Raw genomic sequence first — 23125 nt, 5'->3', positions numbered from 1 at the left:
CTATAAATGTAAGTACCTCATTTGTTTCTTGCATGTCTTGATAAAGGGTCTATGACCCGAAACGTTGGCTAAAGCACCCACTGTATTGGGCTCATTTATTTCATATTGACTGCGATTACCTGTGATGAGTGCCGGTGATTGCTGTATGTATGTGTATATATATATATATATATATATATTTGTTTGTGGGTCACAAACTATAAAACAGATCCCTCTTCTATCAAGTATGGTGTCTCCCATTAAGCGCATCATTTCAGAACTATTGTATCTGGTCAGCTAGTAAAATATGCATTCATCATATTCATTATTCATCTATATACGAGGCTCATGGTATGGTAATAAGAAATAATGTACTCCGCTTGTAGCCAGCTAACTGTAAAGTGATTAAAAGGAAATAAGAAGTGTATTAATAATTGAAAAGTGCACGGACTAGACTTCAGTTAATCAAGGGCAGAAACAGAAAATGTAGAGCACCTTAGGCTAGCCATACCCCAACAGTGTCCTCTAATATATTTGCTGTTCGGTAGTAACCTACATAATACATATAACACACTAGTAAGCTCGCTCCAAGCAAAAGCTTCGAAAGTTAGTCTGCTAAATAAGATTATAGAGATTATACCTGTTTTAGTTATCCATAATCCAACGGCAAATGTATTATCTCATTTTCTTTAAATGGGAAAATCCAGGACTGAGATACATGTGCAGAGGTATAATACGGTCACTAGGTCGACTTGTCTGAAGGTCGACCTGGGGTTATGTCGATATGTGCATTAGGTCAACATGGGGTTAGGTCAACAGTGAAAAGGTTGACATGGGGTTTTTCGGGGGGTTTTTACCCCATGACCCATACCCTGTGTGTTCATACTCCTAGCCTTAATATTCCATGTAATGCGAGATGCCTGGTGTGAAGACACCGCACTGAGTAGTGTAGCATAGAGGGGTGTGGTATGGCAGTCCGACAGGGGGATCCCGACGGTCAGAATCCTGACTGCCGGTGCTCCGACAGGGAAGAGAGCAAAGAAGCCCTTCGCTACGGGCTCGCTTCGTTCACCATAGTTTATATTCTCCCTCTATGGGGGTCGTGGACCCCCACACGGAAGAATAGCCCCTGTCAGTCGGGATCCCCCTGTTGGGCAGTCACCCGGCACCCAGCATAGAGTGGGGGGAAGGGAGTTCAGATTTGCCTCTTACTCGCACTGCAGATGCAGCAAGACTCCACTCTGCCTCTACCACAGATGCCGGACTGTGGCTTTAACTGCACAGGAATGTGCTTTAAGCATGTGCAAAGTCCCAGAGGAAGCAGAAAGGACCTTGGCGTAAAAAAAAAAACCACTGTGTCCGCTGCATCATACCACTTCCTACAGAGATTCAGACTTTTTTGCACACAGAGTTTGACATTAGCCAATTAATCAATGCAGTCTCGTTAAGAGTTTTTCTCGCATTTCTGTGTATGCACAGCAAAGTCAGATTTATACCAGAGACACACCTGTGCGTATAAAATGACATTGCATAGTTTCTGACCAGCACCTGCAGGCCTCTATATTGAGCAGGGGTAGGCAATGTCTGACACCCCAGCTGGTGGGAAGTACACATCCTAACATACCCTGCATGTAGTTCTACAGCACTTGAAGTGCCTTGTGTTTTCTGTAATGCTACTCCTGGATAACTTGTCATAGTGTGCCATCACATGTGCGTGCACAAGGTACACAAATCCCCCATACCAATGTAGGCTTGATGCAAGATACCATTGCCAGCGTTCAGATGGCTTCCTGACAGATTATCGCTGACATCGCCCCTAGTTTACACATTATTGAACCGTCCCCTTACTATACGAGTTATGTGAAGTGGGCATTTAGTTACTGCGATTTTCTCATCTTCCATAGTAAAAACAATTTCTCTATTACTATGTCACTTCTGCTGTATATGATTCTGTAAACGGAACCCAAAAAATTGTCAAATTTTCTTTAATCAAAACAATAAAATGTTACACAAGGTTCAGACAGTAAGTAACAGACTTGCGCTTGGTCTTTAAAACCTGACACAGATATCGGTCTTTGGTTATATCTGTAAAGTGACTGTTTATGTTATATTATAGCAGGATTACGTTGTGTGGTGCACCATCTAGTGGTTGAATGTGATACATAACGCTGCAGTTTCTTTGTACGCTTTATATACTTAAATGGCACGTTACAAAATCACAGCTTAGCCATGTCAATTGCCCATAAGTTAATTGATAATGTGTAGTCAAGCCTGGAGAAAATAAAAAATCTCGATAAAATGGACAGTCCGGGAGTAACTATTTACAAAAGTAGAAATGTTAAGATGAATGTTGTGTTCTCAGTCGTCGGAAGACTGGAGCAGATTTAACAACAAATGAGTTAGGAGCTGTTTGGCTGGAACACCATTTATCATTCCTAATGAGTGATAACAAGAAAAGAATATCACTCATTGTCAAATCTGTTCCTTTCTTTTAACAAGCGTACGATCCTGTAGTAAGGACTAGTAGCAAGTGTGCATGCAGCTTTCCATTCATGAGGCCGGCACATAATATGGCATAGTTTGCATACAGATCTGACTTGTCATGTAACCCATACAATGTTCTTTCCTCCAGCATACATGAAAAGGAGACACAGCTCGGTGAGTGACAGCCAGCCGTGTGAGCCGCCTCCCACAGGAATAGATTACAGCCAGGGATCTAGTCCGCAGCCGCAGCATCACCTGAAGAAGCCGCGAGTGGTGCTGGCTCCTGAGGAGAAAGAAGCTTTGAAACGGGCTTACCAGCAAAAGCCATACCCTTCCCCTAAGACTATTGAGGAGCTAGCGACACAGCTGAACCTTAAAACCAGTACGGTCATCAACTGGTTCCATAACTACAGGTAAATGCACTGCAGATATTGAAAATAGTCTGTTTCACTGGTTCAGCTATCTCCTAAAATTATTTAAACCCCCACACCCCCTTACTGTACTGCTATATGCCCATACTGTACTGTAGAGCTACATCAATTTAATATTTAAAACATATTTTATCAGATTATACAACCATAGGGCCAGATCCACTAATGTGCAGAAGTGATAAAATGGAGAGTGATACAGCCAGCCAATGAGCTCCTGCCTGACATTTTTCAACCACAGTCTGTGACATGGCAGGTAGGAGCTGATTGGCTGGCTGTTTATCACTCTCCATTTTATCACTTTTGAAGCTTAGTGCATCTGGCCCTTAACCTTTGCATGAGGAGTATGGCCTTCACTTTAGGCAGCGGTTAAGTGATACTTAACCAAATCTGAAAGTGTGGATCATAGATGACACCAGAACCTGGCGATATACAGAGTAACTTAGGTTCCTGCCTAGGGCTTAGATGACACTGAAGAGTACTGACTGGCCTAATCCATTTTTTTTTTTAACAAAGGAGTGAGAGGTGGGTCCAAACTAGCTTCCTGCCTAGAGGTCTTAATATTTACTAACGTGCGGATTTATAGCAAGACGAAAAGTAACAAAACCAAATATAATGTCCCAGAGAATACAAGCAATCTGTTGTACGAGTTCCTAATCCTGCAACAAAAAACTCGAAATATACTGTTTGTAGAAACGCAAAAGAGGACAAGAGAGAAAGAAGGATAAGTAATTCAGTGAGGAGTCATGAACTACATTGTGTGTCCTGGATATGCTAATAATCAGTATACCTCAAAGTGTCTACGAAAGGACATTCATATCTGCACATTACTAGGCCCTTCCAACGAACTAGCCGAATCCCTGCAGGTTGCGATTTATCCTCTAAGTGCAGGGCTCATTGAGGTATCTTGTTACCACAGGCCTGGAAAACCTGTGGAGCTTGTAGTTTCACAACATCTGCAGAGCAATGTGCAGCGTGTGTGCGTTCTCCCCAGTTTTGTGTGGGTTTCCTCCCTCAATCTAAAAATATATTGGTAGATCAATTGGCTAAACTATAGGTTTTTTTCCTTTGGTCCCTGAGCAGGGTTGGCCCACAGGCGAAACCCCTAGTGTACCCTAGTGCATGGGAGCCATACCTACTCTTGGGGCTATGGTCTATTTTGTGCAATGCATTGCCATTATTAATCCGGTACATAATCATGCATACACTAGCGGTTGTTACTATGTATACATTAATATTGCATTCTTTAAGGTTTAGTTAAAACTCTGTTGGGGCTGGCTGCACCCCCACTGGAGATTAGCCACACCCCTAAACAAGTGATCCTATGACTGCATTCCCTGGTGGGCCCTTCATGTCCATGTCTGACAATGCCCATGAGGCTAATAAACTTTAAACAGGGGGCAACATTGTCCCTTGCACTTCTACCTAGATATTTATTATCAATGAAATGGCTGCTACCAGTAGACAATGAGATTGATGATTAGTGTGCAGCCCCTCAGATTCTTTGCTGTGATATGAACTGACTGCACTAGACTAGAAGAATTGGCATATACTCACTGTTAATGGCAGCATACTGTAAAAAATAAGAGTAGGGTAGAGTGTAAACTCCTCTGTTCTGTCATAAGGAGGTACAGTAATACTGGGCTGTAACATACCAGAAATATACTGGTACTATCTTGGATGGGCAGCAGAGGCGGATCCAGGAGAAAATAACAGGGGGGGGGGGGGGGGCACCATGATAGGGGAGGGGGCAGTTAGCGGTGCCAGTGTACCCATTCGGAGAGCAGAGAGAGGGTGGGAATAGGATTATAAATAGGCCCTGGGCTTTAAAGTACACAGACCCACCTTGGGGTCAAAAGTGGAGGATGTAGTTGTGCACGTGCTCCGGGAAAGGGGGTGTGACCACTCAAAAGGGGGCATTTCCTTGAGTGTAGTGTACCACACTATATACTACTTCTACACATTATGCAACAAAATAGTACACCCCCATTATACTTGCCCCTTACACATGATGCCACACGGATTGAGCCAAAATTCACATAATGCCACACGGATTGACCCAAAATTCACAATAAATTCCATAAACAGGGAAATTGCTTGTCAAAAATGTACAATGAAATGCCCATTATACGCTAAGCCACACACCATAATGGCCATTATGGATTATGCCAAACACCATAATGCTAATTACCATTTATGCTACATAAGTGCTGCTTACCTACATGCTCAGTGCGAGAGGTTCTATGCTTGTTGCCAAGTGGAAATACATTCTCGTTGCCAGGGGTTCTATGCTCATTGCCATGTGGGAATACATGCTCGTTGCCATGGGGGTTACATGCTCGTTGCCATGTGGGAATAGATGCTCATTGCCAGGGGGAATACATGGCCCTTGCCATGTGGGATACATGCTTGTTGCCATGGGGCTTACATGGTCATTGCCATGTGGGAATACATGCTTGTTGCCATGTGTGATTACATGCTGTTTGCCATGGGGGTTACATCACCACCAGGCAGAAGTGACAGACATTGACAGCAGGGCAGAGAGCTGGGGGATGCCCGGCTGTATTCAGACCACTCCACATCCTGGCTATTTGAAATCTCACTCTGTCGCCAGCCTCCTGATTGGCTGCCAGACCCGGCAGGCGGTAGCGCGAGATTTCAAATAGCCGGGACATGCAGCGCTGTGAATACAGCTGGGCAGCCCCCGGGTGTCAATGCTTACGGCTCTTCCCGGCGGCAGCTCTCCGCCCCTTACCAGGAGCGGCCCTGCATGCCCAGCAGCGGTCTCCAAAGTAAAAAAAAAAAATTCAGAAAGGACAGGGGGCGGGCATGTGCTCCCTGCATCGTTAACGCCCCTCATCCAAACATGTTTGGACAAGGGAGTCCTCGATAACGATGCTGGAGCATGACCGTCACTCACCTCATGCCCATCATCAGCAAGTGTGTACGGGCCTTTAGCAGTATTATCAACCTTTTATAATTACAGTAACAGATCAGATTGGTGCATTATCTTTGGTCTGTTCCTGCAATTATAATGGATCATGAGATTTAGTCTCCCATGAAAGTGGTTTTGGGGATTCTGGAAGATGGCAAATCAGATACTGTACTTACTTGAAAGTATACATGCATGTTGCTGAATATGTGAACTATTATGCTGGGTCTAAGGTGCATACACGTGGTGGGATATTGTACTATGTAGTCAACATCGGAAGCTCAAATCGCACTGTGTGTATGCACCTTAACGCACTTTGAGCGTCCCCTTTCCAAGATTTATATAGAAGCTGATGTGACCACATATAACTTTCTTTCTGGCTGGGTGTGAAGGATCTAAAGGCCCTCATACACTAGGCCGACTTGTCCCAAGGACAAGTCGGATCTGATTTTTCTGGCAGCTCCCTGGGAAGGCTCACATATGAGTCGGCATTTTTTTTACATGTGATTTATCGCATATAACTCCCAGGAGCTGCGGGTGCTGGGGGACGCCTAGAGCTGAGTGGAGGGAGCCGGGCTGCAGGAGAATACAAAAATAATCATTCAAATGAATGGGCAACCACTGATTGGCTGAGAGAGCTCTCTCGGACAGTTAGCTGCCTCCTATTCATTAGTATGTTTTTGTTATTTTTTTTGTGTGCCCGGCACCCTCCACCTGGTTCTTGGCGTCTTCCTGCATAATATGCGATACAGCTGATAACTGCACATAAGATTTCTTATATGCAGCATGTATGATCTCCGGCTCCGATCTGATGCGTGCAGAACGTTCTACACATTTCCGCGATTTGGGCTAATTTCACCTGATTTCTCGGCCCAATCTGCTGGAATCAGGTGAAATTGGGCCCAAATCACATAGTGTAGGGGGGGCCTTAGGTCATACACACACATACATACATACATACATACATACATACATAATGTTTTGAATATATGCATGTCACCTAAGCCTATCTTGTAAAACTGTCCTCTCTTCTTTCTGCAGGTCTCGTATACGCAGAGAACTGTTCATTGAAGAAATTCAAGCAGGTAACCATGGGCAGATTGGTTCTAGTGATTCTCCATCAGCTACAAGCAGCAGGGCAGCCCACAGTTCAGAGGGAGATAGCTGTGATGGTGTAGACATGGAAAGCACAACGGATGGGAAACATGATGTCCTTGAAGGAGATGACTTCAACAGTGACAATACAAAGTCTCAGGGAGGACAGACTGATTCAGCTTTTGAAGAGGGTGAAGATGTCAGGTCTACTGAGAAAACACACAACACCCGGTCAAAAGCAGACCGCCCAGTTGACAAGGATGAGGAAGGCCAAATAAAGCTGCAGAGTCGGACTTCTCTTCCTGGATCTCGGTGCTCTCGAGAGAGCTCAGAAACAACACCGAAATCTGCTACTGAAAAGCATGCCTCTACCTCAGCTGCCTCAAGCTTGGTCCCCACAAAGGAGAGTTTCAACAAGTCTAAAGAAGATTCTGAGAAACTATCTAGCGTGCCAAGTACAAGTTCACAGAAAGGAAACTCTATTCAGAGCTTATTCAACTTTTCTGAGACAGCAAGTTCCAAAAACACACGGGACAACACTTTGAGGAAAAAGAAAGCCGCAAACTTGAACAGCATAATTCATCGTTTAGAGAAGGCCGCTAGCCGAGAAGAACCCATCGAATGGGAATTTTGAGATTAAATTAACCCTGGTTCCAGCAAACTGGGGAAACTAAACTGGACCTTTCACTGGTTATATCGTATTGCGCACTTATCGCCCTGCAGGCCACAGGGCAAAAACGCCATAGGCCAAGGTGCATATAAAATACAAAAGGAGCATTAAGCCCAATTTTATGTTGTGTTTTCGAGGACGAAAACTGAAATATGTAGTCAAGCTTTTTTGTACCCTGAAGTGTTTTTACTATTGCCCGAGTGATTTTCACAGTTTCTGGAATAACTCTTACAGCTTTGCCTTGTGCCCAACTTTTTTTTAGCGTGGGCTTAAATAAGTACAAAAAAAATCTTACAAAAAAAAATAGTGAAAAAAAGAGATTGAACCCACTAAAGTAATGGGGCTTTTTATCTGCCATGTAATGGCCGCAGAGCGATAATACACTATGATCTTCTTATACCAGGAAAAGGAGGAGATTTTTCAGGAAAAAAAAAAGGTTGTCCTTTTCATTATTATTTTGGTTTTAATTTTTAGTAGCTGTTTCAGTTGCCACAAAGAGATTGCACAGTCATCTGACTCTAAACACACTAGTTTGGGACGCTATTTTCAAGAAGGAAAAAAACCTGCTCGGAACTTTGAAATGAAACAAATACACCAACTCCACTTATTTTCTAACTCAAGTCACATCAGGAAAATATTTTAATTTGTGGTAGCTGACGTAGTGTTTTCTTGGTAGTGAATATCCAGTGCACATTGTTTCATAGCTTTAACTAATTTTGGTCTTTTCCAGACCAGAGTTTGTTTATTACACTCCATTTTAGGCCAAATCAGGACAAAAAAAAAGATCTGAATTTAGGTATTTTATAATCTGCTTTTTAACCTCTAACCACAGAGCACGCTGATCAGACCTCATATTTTGGGATGGCAAAAGGGTACAAGTTGGAATGGATGACCTGTTCTGGTTTAAGTCAATCTGTGGGCTACTAAAACATCCTTACAGTATTCCCTTCATAGAAACATATATTTTATTGATTTATTTAAACGGACAACAGCTGACTTTGTTTAATAAGTTTAATTATTACCAAATATGCTGCCAGCAGGATGCATATAAAAAGAGACATTTTAAATGCAAACTAATCAAACTTTTTATGTAAAAAATAAAAGAAAAAAAAATTAAATAAAAACAAAGAAAACCTCTTAACTCTGACATAGTACAATGTAAATAGATAAAACCTAAAACCAAAATGATCATTTAACAAAATTGCATTTGTGGCTCTTGAGCAATCTTTTCTACAACCGTCAGTTCTTGTTAAAAGTACAACCCATTCCAATTTGTATCCTGCTCCTCCTTGCTGTCAATATGTGTGTGAGAGAAAACAGAGACGTGTGGGATTACCCGTGTATGCAATTTTATAAGTCTGTGTATTTTCTTATGTACTTGTGCACACATAGAGTGCATTACTGCCACCTTTTTTCAATAAGCTGGTTTATCTGCTATGGCTTCTACAAGATTTGCTGAACTAGGCTCCTTTATCGCCATATCTTAAAAACTAACAATAGATAATTTCAGTATATATATATTTTTTTTGCTTATTTATAGGTGCTGTATTTTATTATCTGATTGTTAGGAAGGGATGAAACGGGGGCAAAATATTCTTTAGAGGGATAGACTGCCGGCAGTATTGGGTATAATTTACAAGATGTAGTTGTCATACTGTATATTATTGATTTAAAGATTTTTTTTTTCTTTGATCTTATCGTGTATCATTGAAACATTGTGTCTTAGGTCAGCATCTTTTGATGTTATTTGGTGCATTCGTTACTTACTTTTTAATAATATTACTTTTTTGTTGAATTATTTTTTTTGTAATACCTTCCTCTTATAGGGGGTGGGAAGTGTTGTTTTAAAACTATACTCCCTATGCTAAACCTCAATGAGCTTGTATTATTTAGTAGAAAAGTTTCAATGTGTAGAACCACATTTCTTGTTGTTAGAGAAAAAATGCTCTTTACATGCATTGGTTAGATGCAGTAGCACTTCAGGCTTTAAGACAGATAAATTTCAATACAGAAAAACAAATAATTAAAGAGGCTCTAAGAGGCAAAAACAGGCAAGTTACAAAAAAAAATCAGTGTTTACTCTTTTAACTTGTGATTGAACTCAATTCATCATTATCATCCATTTTTTTTAATTTACAGTGTTTATAACTGAATACAAATATTTCATCCTGTATGTCAAATCCTGGCTCCAAATTTATTCAGGGAATTGTCACTTGAAAAATGTACGCATATTTGCTGATATTTTTGTGCCCCTCCCCCACACACATTTTTATTAGTTAAGGGAAGGCTGACCGTATTTTTATCCAATACTGATACACTCTAGCCCATGCCCCATATTCCGCTTGATCATGCCCTAATCCACTTGGGTATTTCCATGTCATGCCTGTTGTTGGCTGTAAAAACTGCCCTGTTAATTTTCAGAGCTAAATATTTAAGGTAATTATGAGGGAATCGGGTGGCTAATTAGAGGGTACTTGTTTAGTTTCACGGCGGCCGATATATCAGCCGATCCGATGCGATTTTTTTACCTGTTCATAACCCCACTATCCACTACGCATGGAGTTGATTTTATATAGTGTGGCGAGCGCAGTAATCCGCGTGGGCTCGCCACGCTTCGGGCACGCAACACTATATAAAATAAACTCCATGCGTAGTGGATAGTGGGGTTATGAACAGGTAAAAAATCGTATCGGCCGATATATCGGCCGCCGTGAAACTAAACAAGTACCAATTAGAGAATCATTTGTCATCTGTTGCTAAACGTTCCAGCGCGTGTACAATCAATAACATTAGGATGACAGATGCAGATACGTCTTAAAGAGCATAATCAGCATTTCATGGTACCTGGGCAAACATTTCAAGTTTGAAACACAAATTTATGGCTTGCTCACATTTACGGTTTAATCTTTCCTTTATTGTATAAAGATTCATTTTTAAAACCTTGTGGACCAACTGTAACCAAGCTAGCAAACGGCATCCAGTATGTAGCAGATACCATAGGTTATTTTCTGTATATACTGCTTTTCCATTACAAAGAGCTCATACTTCATTTATCACAGAATTAAATACAGGTTGAGTATCCCTTATCCAAAATGCTCGGGACCAGGAGAATTTTGGATAACGGATTATTCCGTATTTCGGAATATTTTAATATTTCAATGATGTATTTTGAAGTATCTTGCATTTATGCTGTATAAACACATAATATACACACAAATATATTTTATTACCACATAAAATACACACAAATATATTTTATTTGTTCAAAAAACAAGGTTTCAAAACGTGAAACAAAATGTGTGTACTATCTCAGCACTGAATTTGAATGCTACACATTTATAGTGACAGTTCCATATCATGTCCCCAGTGATGCTGTTACAAATGTCCACAGTGAGTTTTTAGCTAAAAAAAAAAATTTCTATCACTTTCTGGAATGTCTGGTTTTCGGAATAATTCGGATAACGGATATTCGGATACGGGATACTCGACCTGTATACATAAAGTCTAAACACAAAACCAATTCTAAGCGATAAACAGAACATTGCTATACTATCTCTATTGTGCATAAATGTAAATATATTTTCTGTACATATAATATTTCAAAACCTTTAACCCTTTCAAGTCCAATGTCTAATCAACAGCCCTAGCACTAGTAGCAGATTCAAGGGTGAGCCACTTTAAAATAAGAACATTAACATTATTCAACATCCAATGTAGATAATTTTTGAATAAACAAAATTACAATTAATTTAAATTGTTTAAACCAGACTGAATCGCAATAAAAAATTAGGACTGCAAAAGGATAACTTTGTAGTTTCAATTTGGCAAAAAAATTTATATCACGTAGAACAAATAAAACGTTATGTTGCAGTATACATTGTGATATGGGGCACGTGATTAAATAAGCGTTACTTTTGTAAGGTAAAATTAGTGAATTGCATTATTCACTGTAAATTGGAAAGTTGGTGTTTCTATTACTATTATTTCTTTTTTCGTGTTTTATGTGTTGGCTTCTGTAAAACACGTTTGCAAATTTTATCTCGAAGTATGTCTAAATTCCCTTAGATTTTCACAAGGTCAACCCTGACTAGCAGCTCACATGACAGAGGCAGACATACACTGCATATGTGTCTAAATGATTAGGATTTTCATCCAATTTAAAATGTTTACTTGCAAAAATCATGTGGGTTTGCTCAGGAAAGCGGTTTGTAAAATATTTAACCCAGGAATATTAAATTGTAACCTAGTTGTTGATTTGAGTTGGGAAGGGAGCACACTGGGCCCCCTTGCAAATTTTGGGGAAGGCCTGGTAAAGGCTGTGTTTTTCAACATACCTATGATTTGCACTTGTTTCAACCCCCATTGTGGGTAGTACTTGAGAAAACTAGAGTAATAGATATTTTAAGCTGGATGGCATGTGGAAAAACAAATTTAAAATGTGATCCTAGACACGTGCTTTTATTCACTCTAATTAGAGATTAAGTATATGTGAGAGAAAGACTAGTATCCCTTTTGGGCTTATGGTTCAGAATTGATCTAAACACTAAATCTATGGTCAATACAGTACTTCTGTTACATTACATAAAGCAATGTTTTGTTATTGTCCTGTGTATGGCCCATGCTACATATGCCCATGCTACTGGGTGGCATACTGCCACCCAGTATCTGTGCTCTCAACCGTAGAAGGATAAGAAGTGGCTTGGAACATTAAACCAGTTCATGATTCATTAAAGAGAACTGTTCCTAATTTTCTTTTTTGTAATATTTGTATAATACTTGCAAACATCCAGCAGGTGTCCCCACAATCCTTATACATTCAATCTAATCAATGTTAAACCCTGGCACTGAGGAATACAGGCATATAATGCAAAGGATAAGCTACTGTTATAATGTGTACACACGGTCCGATTTCCTTTCCGATGTTGACGATATAGTCAACATCGGATCGGCATCGGATGCAGATCGCAAGGGTTTTAACCCTTGCAATCCCGATCCGATCCCGATGCGCGTTCACATATCGGAAGCCAGAAAGTCTTGGCTGCCTTGTCTATATAGTGCAGATCTGCACTATATAGTCAAGATTGGATGCAAATCGGATGTGCCTTAAGATCCTGTCCACGATCCGATCAGATAGGATCTTAAGGCACATCTGACCGTGTGTACACACCATTAGAGTCGGCATTGAAGCCATCAGAATGATTAGTGTTCATTAATAACGCAGTCAGGCATGGTTAGTTTGTAATTTAGGTGAAAAGATGGTGTTAGCGGGCAATAGCATACACACTGGCTATCTGATAAGAGCTAGAAGAACATATTCCCACAGTGGCAAATATACAACGTCTACACCTTTTACACAGAAGTTGCATTTAGTCATACAGGGAGTATGTGTTTCACCAACAGCACACTGCCTTCAGTAGAACGTACATGCTTTTTTTTGACTGAGGCAGACATTGCCAGAGAAGGTGGACTGGACTACATATAGACTACTTGTCCAATAACTAGTGTTAAATAGTCAGTCAGTCATAAAACTGACTTCCATTTTATAGATTGGAGAAAAAAAAATATTAATTTAATACTTTTCTATAATACAAACTAACTTGTGACATATTTCAAACCCAATACACAGAACACCTCATTAATGCATTTTTTTGCCACCGAGTATCCTGGAGCGTTTTGGAGAATTCTAATCTTCAGGTTGCTCTTCCTGTTGCCCGGAAGGTTGGGCAAGTCTCCCATTTTTTCCATGCATAATTACATGTCCTCAAATATTCCTAAATATTATGTCACGAAGAGCCTTTTATGAAAAATTGTCCTGTATAATTGGCCATTGAGTACCTACTGAGATTGTTATTATACTTGATACAATAAAGATACTATAGATTTAGCTCTGAATATATATATTTTTTTAACTTTTGCAGTCCACGGCATTTTATTTATTTGTTATAAATATTTTAGAATCATACTGTAGGTTAATAATTTAAATTTGTTGAGATACAATAAATCTATAATCATACATTTTTTCTTTCCAAGAAAACAGTAATTTCTGGATTTTATTTTTTTATATCTTGTCTCATGCCTCTTAGAGCCTCAAAGAAAGTAATTTATTCAGAATATATTGTAGTTAAAAAGCATTGGATTGGTCAAAATGCAGGAAACTGGAATATACCAAATGTGTATCATTCTAGTAGTAAGAGCCTTGTTCGTTCCACAAAACAATATATATTCTGTTCTATCGAGTATCAATTGGTAAATAGCACTTTGTTTTCTGTACTTCCAAATGTTCATGAGATTTCACAAAATACTGTATGTTCTTTTTCAAAATTCCATTTTTGTCTATTGTTATGTAAAGAGTTAACCTTTATTACATTGTTACCGAAAAGATCTACTGAGACTGAACTAAAAATTTACTGCATACTATGCATTTGTAGTCCTCATCAGAATCTTAAAATGTTTTTGTCAACTGCATTCAATGGGAGCGGCCATTTTAGGCCTGACCAAGTATTAATTAGAATGCAGCCTGTCTTATTAATATGAACTCATGTCATCGCTGAAGGCATAAAGCACTTAGGGCCCAGTGCCAGTACCTGAGACACTTGTGTTTGCCTCCGCTATAGGTCTGGTTCATAATTCATTGATAGGCTGCATTCTCATGAATATTTCTTAAGCCCATAAAATGGCCGACTTTGTGTAGGTGACAGGTTCAGTTTAATAAGGAAGCAGAACTGGAAGGGTGTGTCATTGAAAATAAACTAAACACACAAAATCTAAACTCTGGTTCACCACATACATTCATTTTTGTCAACCTAATAACCATGTAATTCATTTCAGATGATTTCTACTTCATTGAGATGGCAAAAGCTCTAGAAATAAAATTTGCCACTTAAGATTTTCATAAAATTACACTAAGTATGAACAATAGCCCATTAACGAAAGTCAGCAATATTTATAAATAAGTTTGTTTTCTCCTATATATATATTCTGTGATGAGTCTACAAATGCAGTTTTATGTGGACGGACATATGGGCTTATATCCAAAGGCAAGATTCACCTGTAAAAACGAGATATAAAAATAACATTTCTTCATATCCCTATTTCTTTACTATAAAACTAACTCTTTATATTGTGCAATAACTACTTGCCATGAAGATGGGTGCAGCTGATGAATGCCCTGACTACTAACACAGCACAAGTTGAACTCAGAAGTGATGTACTTGTCTTTTTTTATCCTTATTTCTTGAGAACATTTGAATAAGCTCAGTTCCCCCAGTGTATTGTGGTGTCTGACATTTTAGCAGTATTCTATATATAAATATATATATTTTTTATTTTAATTTCCTTTTTTGTTTTTGCTGTATCGCATTAAGTCTTAGATGTTTTTAGAGCTTGTTTGTTATTCACAATCACAGATTTAAAAACAAAAAAACTAAAATCCTCACGAAAGACCCAACTGACCAAAAAAAGTGTAATTTTTGTACACGTAGCTTTGAGCAGCCCATGTTGTGTTGCTGTGACTCCTTTTTTTTGTAGCTTTTTCTTTATTGGTATTTGTTCAAACATATAGTACAAGTTTTTCATGGCTGGCGACAATGGGAATAGAGGTCCCGTCAGCAGGCATTGTTCTGTCATTGTTTGGGTAGCCATAATAATGTTTGTTCTCAGCACTGTACAACGGTCCCTATATGATATGGAGAAGCAATATCACTGTATGAATCTCACACAATGTATTATTATTATTATTCACTAGCACCCTAGGTGTGATAATTGAAGTAAATATCTTTTATACAAACACAGTCATTGGTGGTTTGTCATTCTTTCTTTCTGTGGTCAAAACAGCAATTTTATCATTTTTAAATTTGTAATGTCTTTGTAATTTCTTGCAGTTTAATGTTTTTGTATGTATGCCATTTTCTACATTCTCTTGCACAGTGTTTTTGAAATGATAAATTACTTAACTATTTTGCAACTGATGCTATCAATATTTCTACTGGTTACTTCATGGAATTTTCAGTATCGGCTGAAAATTGCCAATGGTGTTCACATATTCTAATATGGCAATTGTATGATGCTTGTGGCTTATTTTGCACATTAAAAATATATTTACCATTGTAAGAGGGTCAGGGGGAACAGGTACCATCTCTTGGGGTATATGGTAAGGTGCAGCAGCTGAGAGGTCACAAATCACTCCATTCTTTTGATGCAACTGGCCTCAACCAGTTTTATTAGTGAATCAAACAAAAACAGAAACAAAGGGGGTTATTCTAGTTCACTCTTTCTGACAAATTCCTTCTTAGATGGACAAAACCATGTGCACTGCAGGTGGGGCAGATGTAACTTGTGCAGAAAGAATTAGATTTGGGTGGGGTTTTACTTCAAAGTGAGATCTATATTGCAGTGTAAAAATAAAGCAGCCAGTATTTACCCTGCACAGAAACAGAATAACTCACCCAAATCTAATTCTCTCTGCACAAGTAACATCTGCCCCACCTGCAGTGCACATGGTTTTGTCCATCTAAGAAGGATTTTGTCAGAGTGAATTAGAATAACCCCAAAAGTGTCAAAATAAATCCTTGCCTTCTGGCTCTAACTAAACACAGGATAATCTCCTAACTCACTAGAAACCATAGCAGAAGCATTCCAGTCAGCGTTTGATGTTTCTAGAGATAGCAGGTTGTCTCCCACATAGAAAATTGCATAATGTCTCCTTTTCTAAGGCAGAGACCTCTAAAGGTGCCAATACACTTGTCTGATTTCGGCCAATTTCACCCGATCCAGATGGATCGGGCTGAGAAATCCAATGTTTGACATCCCCTCCAACCCGATGCGCGGTCCCATGCGCATTGAGTTGGAGTGGGAGGTTGGCCGTGCTGCACATTTTTTGCACCTGCAATGTGTCGGTCTAATCGGTAGGTGTGCCAGCGGTAAAGCAGCGGAGGGGAACGGGCAATGGCATCCAGGCAGTAGGGTCCAGGCACCGGCGGCCAGGAGCTTGCAGCAGGGTGGGAAGCACTGCTGAATTTGAAAAAATATTTTGAAAAGACTGGCTGGATGCTGATTGGCCTTCCATCACTATACCATTGGCCCTGTCACACCATGTAGAAAAGAGACCCAAGCAAGAGTTAACTTTATATGACAGGGACTGTAATAAGTAATGTTGATTTCATCATATCTAGATAATACAGTAAGGAATGAGGTAGAATTATTGCACTTTGGCCCTTATTCTAGTTGATTCGGTCGGATGCGTATTTTCGGACAGGAACAGAGTGTTCTTAGCCCCACCTTCCGTACGGATGGCTCACACCGTCTGAATGCGGTAAGACGCCAACCGAACGGACCGCAAGTGGATTTTTCATGTGAACACCTCCTCCATCTGTGGGAACCTCCCCCATCATTCGATGGTCCCTGACCATCGAATGCTGGACCGAATGGTCAGGCAGCACCGAGTGCTCCAGACCACTCGGGCATTTCTCCGTGCAAAAGCAGGGATATGGGCGGGCAGCTGGCATCCGGCTATGTCATATGTCCGCCCACCACACGTGCGTCACTGCCGGATTATCATACATACGCCCAGCGTTTTCATGGGACCGCCCATGAAATGCGGGGCGTACACATATGGTAATGAGCCCAAACAGCCCTTCACGCCCCTCTCCACCCCCTGTTCGGATTGTTCCGACCAATCGTTTTCTGTAGAGAATTCACGCCGTATTAGTACGTGCGCGGCATTCGCACATGCGCAGATACGCCTCTGCACATGCGCAAACACCAACCATCGGCCGTCTGTCCACATTCGGAGCCATCCGACTCAACCAGAATAAGGCCCTTTGTGCCTGATTTAAACCTTTTAGTTATGTGAAATTTCAGAACCCTGTAATCAGATAGCCAACAGCGAAAACCTGCTTTGTGGAAGGTTGCGAATGGCTTGCGAAAATGTCACGGATCTCTGACCAGGCTGATCAAGGCCAGAGCTGACGTCACACGTCCTCTCTGAAAGTGCCCGGGAACACCTGTGTTTTCCTTGACACTCCCAGGTAATGGGCAGTTACCACCCACATACTGTATGCTGGCTTCCAGTCAGTCAAACAGAATCCCGCTTGCGATAAAGAAAAATTGCTTTTTTTCATTACGATTTGGTGTTGCACATGTGACTGTTGATCTGGTCCAAATAACCCCCTTTATGGGATTCCCATGACCACTGCCTTTTTCATAAAAGAAATTTGAAGAAGTGCACAATAATCGATCTCAACTCGGTTATTGCGACAATGGTACATTTAATTTACCATTATTGCAATATCTGCTTGGGATCAAGAACCCATTACTCCAACACAACAAATCTATAAACTAAAGTCAAAGTTGTAACAAAGCTATCTCTGGAATAAGTATAGAAACAAAGCACATATACTTACATTATTATAATGAAGCGGGTAGCTGATCCATGATTTGCATAGTTTTACCATTTCTTAGATCGCTAAATCCTCCATATTGGAAATCCAAATCTAACAACAGAATTAACATTAATCTTATGGTTACTGGTTTCCATTTGAAATACAGGAAGCTCTAAACTATCGCAAAATGTCAGTGCTGGAGTAGACTGTCTCAATTAGGTAATTAATACTATTGCCAAAATAAAAACTAATATAAGGACCACATATTTCTTGATTAAAAGCTCACCTTTATGAAGAGTATGCATTCATTAAGAAAACATTGATTCATTTTTAAAATGTTACCTGGTATTGTTTTTATACTGGTCATTCTAGTAAACCTACACTCAACAGAATCTTCTTCCTCCTCTTTCTACCTTGAATGGATTCTGGACTTCCGTTTTATCTATAGTAGCCCCTACAATTAATGGATAATTCTAACCTCTGCTAGTGAGTTGACACTGATCTTGTCTGTCAAGAATATTATTAGCAACCTTGTGAACAAAATAAGAAAACAAACCAAGGTTTATGGGTAAACCCAATTAACTATAATAGCTACAGATTACATTACAGGTAGAGTATCCCGTATCCGGATATCTGTTATGCGAATTATTCCAAAAACCGTGGGTTTTTTTGGAATAGTTTGAATTTTTTGGGACCGCCGGAGATGAAGTCGGAGGACTCCATGGACGCCGAGGGACTATCGGGGAGACAGGTAAGTATGTAAAAAATATTCCAAAACCCGTAAAAATCCCTTATTCGGAATGCTCGTGGTCCCGAGCATTTCGGATAAGGGATACTCAACCTGTATTTGATAAATACAGATCTATAAATAGTTCACAAAATACTTGCATGTTTTACAGTGGCTGTATTCCAACACTATTTACAAAAGTAAATAGTGTTGGAATACATCAACTGTAAAACATGCAAGTATTTTGTGAACTATTTATAGATCTGTATTTATCGAATAATGTAATCTGTAGCTATTATAGTTAATAGTTAATTGGTTTACCTATCATGCCCCTTTCAAAGTCACAGTTTTGTGGTGTCACCTGCCATAACCTTTATATACTGCTGTCCCTGTGACTTTTGGCATGTGTGTATATGTATGGTGGCACTGTGAGAAAGCGGCTTTGGCTGACCATGCACAACAGCTCCTCCTGGACATTATCTGGTTGCTGAGAGTTCTGTTTATTAGAGCTCTCTTTAGCCACAGTAATGGGATCTGCTGGACTACATGGATCTCCTGGACAAGCCCCTGACATTGTAGGTGGTAGGGTTTTTTAAAGCTTTATTCAAAATGTTGTAGGCAAGGGGTTAGATATTTTAGGTTATTTTATGTTGATTGAAATATTTGATTAGACAAATTGTGTTGGCTAAACTTGGTCAGGATCAGCAAAGTGTGCAAGCCTTCTGGGGTGTTCATGGTATGCAGTGGTCAGTACTTACCAAAATTAGTTCATGGAAGGACAACCAGTGAATCAGTTACAAGATCATGGGCACTAAATGTTCATTGATGCTCATAAGGTTTGAAGATTACTTTAGCATACATTGCTGCAAAGTTAATGCTGGTTTTGGTAGAAAGATGTCAGAACTCGCAGTGCATCTCAGCAGAGGGTCTGGATTTGCTTGGTCCGGTGTTGTGTACTGGATCTGAGGCAACTTGGGCTTGGATGAAACATGGAGGCTTAATCCAGCTCTTGAGAGAGAGATAGGCATACAGATGGAGCCCCTCTTAACTATCTTTCTTAGGGCATGGCTAGCCATGGCTATCCTATTGTTCTCAGCAGCAATATAATACATAGAACCATACAGTGGTGATTAGCAGAGTACTCCTATTACTCAATCCTATTAAAGGGATAGATGAGGAGGGTTCCATATGTCGAATGATCAAGCACTTTAGTTTTTCCATTGGTGTTCTAGTGGTAGGTGACCTGGAGGCATGAGAATGAGAGATAACTTTATTATATTGTAGATTAAATAACCGGAAGATTTCTTGAGGGATTAGACAACTGAGCTTTAATGGGAAATAACCCTACTAGAATCAGAATAGTGACTAGGCTGAATTTTGGAGAGGCGTCTGACAACAGCTGACAACAATAACATCACAGGACACTGACACCTAGGAGACCTCCCAGTATGTAACAACCTCCTTGTGTGGATTCTATACATTTCCAATGTGATGATTTTGCTACTGTTTGTTCGCCAGCTTCAGATTGGTAAAGGCTCAGTGGGTCATCCTTCTGGTTCAAGTCTGGTCCTAATCCAGTTTTCAGCCCAGTCGTTATCCTGGTGCTAGTCTGGCCATCATCCAATCATCAATCAGAAAAATGTTCAGGTGATGCTTACTACATGGCTTTGCCCATGTCTAGTTTTGGAGGGAACTCTGGTATGGAAGAAGCAGCCCTGAACCCTGGAGTGATGAAGTGTGAGCACATTGCTGCATGGAGTGATGATTATAAGCAGCTTGACACTGAAAGGTGTCCTGTGCAGTGGCAGTGTAGACCGGGCCCAGCACCTTACAGACAGACAGGCCGCACAAAGCAGTGGAGCCTGGAGAGGCACCACACATGTAAATAAGTAGTTTTTAATATTCTGGCTTGTGGCAGCACCCATATCCCCCTTCCCCCTTCTCAAGACACCTTTTTTCAGCTTACATGGATTTTTGATGCATGGAAGGCTTGAATCCATGTTGGATCAATAATGTTCTTAGTATATGTCCCAGATCATTCTTCAGGGCCATATCCTTTCCAGTCATTTAAGTACTGGAGTTGACCATATCAGATACAGGAGTCCAAGATCAACTCCTTGTTCAGTTTGAACCTTAGTAACTCTTACTAGCTTTCAGTTAAAATTGTTCAAGACAAGATTTTTCAATTGCAATACATGAAAGTTACTGGAAATTTTCATGAACAAAGGCAACGTAACTTTTTAACTGGATTGATGACTCGTTTGATGGGAAATGGCCCAATATTGGAACCTTCATCCTCAAATTTTGATTGGAAAGCCACACACAGTTGCCTTGCGTATAGTATAGTCCACTGATGGTACTGAAGAAGCTGGAAGAGGTTGACATTCTGGGATCCTAGGAGCTCATAATAAGTGAAGTAGGGCTTTGATCCAGAACACTAGATTATTACAACAAAACTCAGCCCATGGGAGTAGCTTGACGCATTTGTCCTGTGAAGAGGATTACATACAAGCTATAAAATGATTCCAGATCTTGTTTTTTTAGTTGGCATTTAGTTTGAGGGTGAAAAGCAGTTTAAAACTTGAGTTTTACTTAAAGAGCAGAACACAGGAAATGCCAAGACTTGAACCCCTCAGTCATTGCGGATCTCTACTAGAAGGTCGTTGAGAAAAATGAATTGACCCATCTTGGTGGACTGATCAATTACCACAGAATGGTATTTCATTTCCCAGATTCTGGTACATCTGTAATAAAAAAATTCCATGGTCCCATGGTTGGAAAGGTACAGATAAAGGAAGTAACTGCCCAGCTAGAGCTGAGCACACTTGGAGCCAGGGGGCAATGAAATCCAGTATGTCCAATTTGAGAGAGGGCCACAAGTAGGATCTGCCGATGAACTCAAAAGTTTTTTGAATACCTGCATATCTAGAAAAACTAGAAGAATGATCACAATGAAGTAACTTCTTCTGCAGAGCAGGTTTGACAAGTTTGCCCAGTAGGAGGCATTGTATCCACTCTGACTGCGTTGTGGACGGAGCCCACAATAATGGAACATGAAGCCCTGAACATAAGAAGAATACTTAAAAGTTCAAAGTGTAGAGCTTCAACCTTGACATGCTGAAGCTGAAGGGTAAATGTACCCACTTAAATACATCTACCATCAACAGCCATGAGATACATGGGTTGAGGAAGTTTCTCAGTAGGAAGATAAAACTGTTTGACCCAATCACTGGTAATGAAGTTTCCATATTATCCAAACAGAGGCACCAATTTTTGGATTGAAGTCTTCAAAGTTGCCCCTGAGATAACAGTCCATGGTTGTAAACATGCTGGGGTAAAATTACAGCTGGAATTTTGGAATGCAAATATCTCCCTGTTTTGATCACAGAGATAGAGAAATTCCTCCATTGTTAATGGAAAAGTCCCAAGTAGTAAGTTAATCTTATTCTTTCAGGTAACCCGTTCCAGAAGGCTGCATAAAGAGCTTTGTAATTCCAGGCCAGTATTTGGAATTATGGTGGTGTAAGGTCTCAAATTGTGCTGTAATAAATCCCTCCTGTTAGTGAGTAGGAGGGAATCCATACAGAATAGAATTATCAGAGGGTACAATGGGGGCGTAAGATACCACCCAGAAGTTAGCAAATTGCATAGGTGTAAACCTTACAATGAATTTAACAGTACTAAAAAACACAATAAAACTTTTTAATAGTGACTTTAACACAATAAAGAACAATTTAAGATCTCTTTTTCTGTTTATCCGATATCAAAATATTCTCATATTTTTAGATAAAAAGCAGCGTTTTTTTATAGAATGTAGCTGTTATCTAGCAAGATACCCTAATGACTTCATCAGGGGCATAGCTGGGTGATACAAGAAAAAGACTTTAAGTCTATAATATGTACAATATTATTTAGTATTTAAAATTGTACAGGTATTGGGCTACAGTACAAGAACCTTTATGTAGCCACAGGATATGTGAAAAAGCTGATTTAAATTATACCAGGGTAATCAAAGATGTGACACAACGCTAAAACAAAGTCTTTGTAGGAAGACAAGAAAGAGACTGATTTTTCATATAGAGGTATATGCCACTAGAGGAGTACAAGCTGTAGGGAAATTATTCAGCTGATGCTCAAAATTTATTTTGCATTGATTGTTGGGAATGATATCGAATTTAGCAGTAGAAGGAAGATGGATATTCAAAACATCCCTTTAAGACTGACAGGAGGATCTGGTAATGGTGTATTTGAAGCTTCGGGAGTATGAAGAGTTGCCTGGATAAAGTCCAGCTGGTTGGTTAACTCCTGTAGTAACTGGATCACCAATCACTGTGCATCTTCTTGATGATCTAAGTGGGGTATTAGGTATTGTACAGTTCCCACTGCCTGAGGTTGAATATTGGCTGGATACATTTGGCCAGTACAATCTGT

The 23125-nt window shown here is 39.9% G+C and overlaps 1 protein-coding gene across 5 annotated transcripts in view; it reads left to right on the top strand.

Moving 5' to 3' along the window:
* The window catches only part of CUX1 (cut like homeobox 1), a 320620-nt gene that overhangs the window by 251319 nt on the left and 46176 nt on the right, over positions 1–23125 (top strand). For 3 of the 5 annotated variants that reach the window (XM_083172199.1, XM_083172197.1, XM_083172200.1), the window contains 2 exons: positions 2612–2876; positions 6865–10163. The exons of 1 other annotated variant lie outside the window; for it this stretch is intronic. In XM_083172199.1, coding sequence (XP_083028325.1) covers positions 2612–2876; positions 6865–7552 — 953 coding nt within the window. In that variant the 3' untranslated portion in view covers positions 7553–10163. Of the gene's footprint in view, positions 1–2611; positions 2877–6864; positions 10168–23125 lie in introns of those variants that run through there. One more of the 5 variants, XM_083172198.1, reaches the window with a different exon arrangement.

This window comes from Crinia signifera, chromosome 2 (assembly GCF_055691185.1).
Source record: "Crinia signifera chromosome 2, ASM5569118v1, whole genome shotgun sequence".
Taxonomy (NCBI): domain Eukaryota; kingdom Metazoa; phylum Chordata; class Amphibia; order Anura; family Myobatrachidae; genus Crinia; species Crinia signifera.
Note: the sequence above shows the minus strand (reverse complement) of the source record. Positions and strands in the feature narration are given on the sequence as shown.